The sequence below is a fragment of the Notolabrus celidotus genome, chromosome 8 (genome assembly GCF_009762535.1).
Source record: "Notolabrus celidotus isolate fNotCel1 chromosome 8, fNotCel1.pri, whole genome shotgun sequence".
NCBI lineage: Eukaryota > Metazoa > Chordata > Actinopteri > Labriformes > Labridae > Notolabrus > Notolabrus celidotus.
In genome coordinates this window covers 8,626,808-8,631,736 of record NC_048279.1, presented here as the reverse complement: position 1 = coordinate 8,631,736, position 4,929 = coordinate 8,626,808, and the positions used below count along the sequence as shown (strand labels likewise).

Here is a 4,929-nt window from a genome sequence, read left to right as displayed (position 1 = left end):
TCTCGTTGCAGTGTTTTATGTTTACAGGACACACACTATTTATTTCACATTACAGAGAGCTCACGTCCTTCAGTGATCTCCTCTCTCTGATCTTATCTGACAGAGGTTTGATCCGTGAATATAAATGTTGGTTTTCTCGTGGACAGCTTGGCCTGCGCTTTGACTGATTGCGAGGATATGTATGATAATAACTGTGAGAGCCATTCATGGCTTTAGTTCCTCACTTTTCTCATTAAGATGGGAGCACGTGGAGGTGATGAAGTTGTGATGAGAGTGTGTGTGGTGCCGTCACCGTGTCTCTGTGTGCGTCGTACAGTAGTCTTAATTAAAAGTATAATTACACGTAGTGACTCTGACTTAGAAACATTGAAAAAATTACTGTCTCTTCGGTCCGCGGTTGTTTTACGTCTTTTGATGTTACTTTTGCTTTTACCTCCCGTCGATCACGTAAGGACACGGTCCGTTTTGTTTCTCTACACTTTGGAGAAATGTGACGGTGAGACAAAGCTGATTAAATATTTGATGAACTTTAAGACATGCTTTTACCTTTTAATGGCAGCTTATCTGGGTCTGTTAATATGTTGTTATTCAATTAAATGAAAATGTGTGAAAGCAATTAAAATATAATATGACTTCAGTTCTCCCTCTCACCACCTGCGTCGCAAATTTCCCCTGCCTCTAAAACGAGCATACACACGGGTCAGAGTTTGCTTACGGGTGGGCACATTTTCTCGTCAAGTTTGTTTTTATAAATCAAAAACTTGGCGTGAAATCTGGTGTATGCCAGTTTCAGGCCCCGTTTTGTGCTTAAGCAATGCTTATATATGAGACCCTAGCTCTTTTGAATTGGTGTTTATGTGGTTTCCGGTACTTCTGGAGCCAGCCTCAAGTGGACACTCAAAGAACTGCAGCTTGTAACACTTCTGCATTGGCTTCAATTCTCGCTGCCGGAGGTTGCTGCTTGGCTACACCCTACTGGACACTTCAGCAATATCAATTAAGTGCACTTTTGAGTCTTTGTGCTCAACGAACTCTCTGAACAATGAAAAAAAATAGTATGTATTTATAGACAGCCCATGTAAATAGTCAAGAAAAGTAATACATGATGTAGGATGTAACTGTGACACATTAATCCACTTTCTCACTGGTTTTAAACTCGTTTTTATATTTTCTGTATGCTGCTGGACCTGGGTTATGTGTTTCGTTCCTTCATGTTTTTTTGTTTTTTTTTTGGCCTTTTTGCGTTTATTTGACAGGACAGCTGAAGAGAGACAGGAAATGTGGGGAGTAGAGAGCGGGGGAAGTGCAGGAAATGGTCGACTGGCGACCCCTGCGACGAGGACTGTGGCCTCTGTATGTAGGGTGCTTAGACCGTTAGGCCACCAGCGCCCCATCCTACATGTTTTTAAATGTTATTGAATGACAATAAAGTGAACCTTGAACCTTGGATACATGAAACACATTTTTTGACATTATGACACAAGCTTCATATCATCTGTTTTGTCAAACATATATTTATTCATTTATTTTTTTGGCATGTATTTTTTCAGTTTTCAGTCCATCCAAAAAGACTCTGGATCTGGACTACAAAGACGGACTTTCTTTGTTATCACATGTATATAATAACTCGGGACCTATCAACAAGCTCCTCCAAGGAAAAACTCCTGAAAACAGAAGAAACCTTTGGGGAGGCAATTCAAATAGAGATCCCCTCGCCACGGACAGCTGGGTGTTTTTATGAGCTGTTGTAGTCTTAAGGACAAAGTCTTTTTCATTTTTTTCATTTCATGGGGACGATGGGATGGTGGCATTAGTCTTTGGGTAAGAGGAACCACTGTTGTCCTGGTTAAACCAGCCAGGGGTGGTCCTTCAGGGTCTCCAGGGTAGGTCTGTCCTCTGGGGTCTTGAGAATACAGCTCTGTAGAAATCTCAGGCAGTCTGGATAGACAAAACAGGAATCATGATTAAATACAAACACTGTACTTAATGTGGGTCTCACTGTGCTTCATTTTATGGATGTGAGTGACTTACTGTTGGAGAGACTCTTGCTGACATACAGGTTCCCAAAGACTTTCTCATTTGTGTAGTTAAAGGTCTTTTTCAATGTTTTCATTGCATGGGGACGATGGGATGGTAGCATTAGTCTTTGGTTAAGAGGAACCCCTGTTGTCCTGCTTAAACCAGCTAAGGGTGGTCCTTCAGGGCCTCCAAGGTAGCTCTGTCCTTTCGGGGCCCTGAGAATACAGCTCTGTAGAAATCTCCGGCAGTCTGGATAGACAAAACAGGAATCATGGTTAAATACAAACACTGTACTTAATGTGGGTCTCACTGTGCTTCATTTTATGGATGTGAGTGACTTACTGTTGGAGAGACTCTTGCTGACATACAGGTTCCCAAAGACTTTATTTTTGGGGTAGTTAAAGGTCTTTTTCAATGTTTTCATTTCATGGGAATGATGGGATTGTGGCATTAGTCTCCGGGGAATAAGGGCCCCTGTTGGCCTGGTTAAACCAGCCAAGGGTGGTCTTTCAGGGCCTCCAGGGTAGCTCTGTCCTCTGGAGCTGTGAGAAAACAGCTCTGTAGAAATCTCAGGCAGTCTGGATAGACAAAACAGGAATCATGGTTAAATACAAACACTGTACTTGGGTCTGTGGGTCTAACTGTGCTTCATTTTATGGATGTGAGTGACTTACTGTTGGAGAGATTCTGTCTGACATACAGGTTCCCAAAGACTTTCTTTTGGGGGTAGTTAAAGGGGTAATGTCCATGAACCATTGTATAAAGCAAGAAACCTAGCTGCCATACTGTGGCTGGTTCAGCTTTGTATCTCCTGTTGATTATCCACTCAGGGGATTTGTACAAAGGGGTTCCTACAAATCACACAGACAAAGAAACACAGGTTAGAGGTGAAGGTCAGATGTAGAGGACTGAGACGGCATCTATGTTTGGTGAGTTCTAAGACAAGGATTATTTTCAGTGAGGGAAAGGGTACCTGGTCCTGAGGTGTAGGCCTCCTCAGTTACAAATGTGCCACATCCAAAATCTATGATGCGCACACGAGGGACATCAGAGCCAGTTTCAATAAGGATGTTCTCCATCTTGATGTCCCTGTGGAAAACGCCTCTGGAGTGGATTTCTATGAGGGCGTCCACCAACTGCTTTCCTATGACCTGAGGCAGACAGGGAGATGCACAGAGGTTAAATGACACGGTTCATGGACACTGCAAACAGAGAAACAATGCTTAACACATGTATGCAAGTACTTACTTTCACCTCATGCTCTGGCATAGGGAACTGTCTTGTTCTAAAATAATCTCCAAGTTCCATACAGGGGACTGGTCGCTCCAGAACAAGAATTAGTTCTTGCCCCACAACGTACCAGTTGAGCAGGCCCACGACTGCACTGGGTCCTGATTCTGGTGGCTTTGCTTGCAGAAGCAGTGCAACCTCCAGAGGGAGTTTGCGATCTCCTAAATCCCCAGGCTTTATACACAGAGAAAGAGGGACAAAGATTGAGCAAAGAGTTGTTCATTCAAAGCTTAAACGGCATTTCAACTTTAAGATTTACGTAAAAGAACATATGCTTAGGTTTTCTTGTGCTCTGTATGATAATAAAATGTCAGGTTATGTTTTACAAATTTAAATAATGAAACAAGAACAAATATCTTACCACCTTGATGATCTCAACTGATGACAGATGAATGTGCTTGATGGCAACCTACAGACGAGAGAAATGTGGTTAGGTTTTGCTATGCACAAAGTAGAGATGCACGTGTGCATGTGTGTGTGTACATCAGTAAATGTGTACAGTATGGAACATTTATTAAACTTACCGGCACATTGTCCTGTCTCCTGTAGCCAGCAAAGACTGCCCCGAAGCCTCCTTTCCCGAGGAGTTCCTGCTCCACATACTTCTCATCGAAGGCAGCTACAAAAAGAAAACAGTTTGATTTAACATTCTTTGTTCTGTTATTGATTCTATATGTTTCAGTTAGCTTCATTCATTTCAATCAATCAATCAATCTGATTTCCAATGTGACTGTGAAAAAATGTAATTTCTTAGCCAACATACCTTTAATGGCTTTAGCGAGAGGGCTAATCAATGGAACGTCATGGTCTTCAAGATTGCTTGAAGGTTGAGCATCCTCATTGGGGCAAGAGCCACAGGGGGTCTCTCTGTGGTCTTCAGCAGGAATGGGGGTCACTCTGCTCCTCTTCCTTGGCCCCTCTTCTGTCTCATCAGCAGTGGACTTCCTCTTCAAACTGGCCGTACTCTCCTCAGTAACTGCCTTCAGACTGCAGCTGTCGGAGGGACTTGAGGGACTTGTCCTGCTCTTCTTGCTGGGTCTTTCAAGACTCTCCTCAGAGTGTCTCTTTGTGCTCGCTGAGCATTGAACAGTGTTGTTCGATTTGTACGATCTGGATGCCATGACTCTCGAAAAGTTGTGGTTATCCGCCGTAATGTGGGAAGAGCCAAAGGAGTTCTCTCTGTGGTCTTCGTTGTGGTTGTGGTTATCTGCCAAAGTGATAAGTGAAAATACCAAACTGGTATATAGCCAAGTAAGATTTATTCAGTCCTGTCAGACCTTTGTGACATCACAAAGCTCCTTTGTGAGTTGGATTGTGATGTCAGAAACATGGACACATTCATGGTGTCATGGCAACTAAAACAAAAACAACTATTCTGATTGAGATTTAAAACATGATTGTTAGCATGTTGTTAGCATGTGTCTGCCTTATATTGTGACTGTGAAATAAACCAGTTGGACAGTTCATGTATCACTTCATGTAAATCTCTTTTTTTCCCCATCATCATATTGAGCAATTTCAGGCAGGTTGTTTTTTTCCTACATTAATGTGTAAATACAATCCAGACATTACCCTGCTTTCGAATCACCAATAATATTGGTAATTTTATGTTCAGTACTT

General features: G+C 42.3%; 1 protein-coding gene across 2 annotated transcripts; it reads right to left on the bottom strand.

The window, feature by feature from the left end:
- Positions 1-1,496: 1,496 nt before the first annotated feature.
- On the bottom strand, positions 1,497-4,526 carry LOC117817478 (serine/threonine-protein kinase pim-1-like). 2 transcript variants are annotated; one of them, XM_034690204.1, is made up of 9 exons: positions 4,073-4,526; positions 3,834-3,928; positions 3,671-3,718; positions 3,268-3,483; positions 2,993-3,170; positions 2,694-2,870; positions 2,362-2,597; positions 2,032-2,268; positions 1,497-1,938 (listed from the first exon to the last, which is right to left on the bottom strand). In XM_034690204.1, the coding sequence occupies exons 1-7, from the start codon at positions 4,428-4,430 to the stop codon at positions 2,506-2,508; spliced, it is 1,164 nt and encodes a 387-aa protein (XP_034546095.1). In that variant the 5' UTR covers positions 4,431-4,526; the 3' UTR covers positions 1,497-1,938; positions 2,032-2,268; positions 2,362-2,505. The 2 variants fall into 2 exon arrangements, with proteins under 2 accessions (XP_034546095.1, XP_034546096.1); XM_034690205.1 differs by lacking the exon at positions 2,032-2,268.
- Between the last annotated feature and the right edge of the window lie 403 nt (positions 4,527-4,929).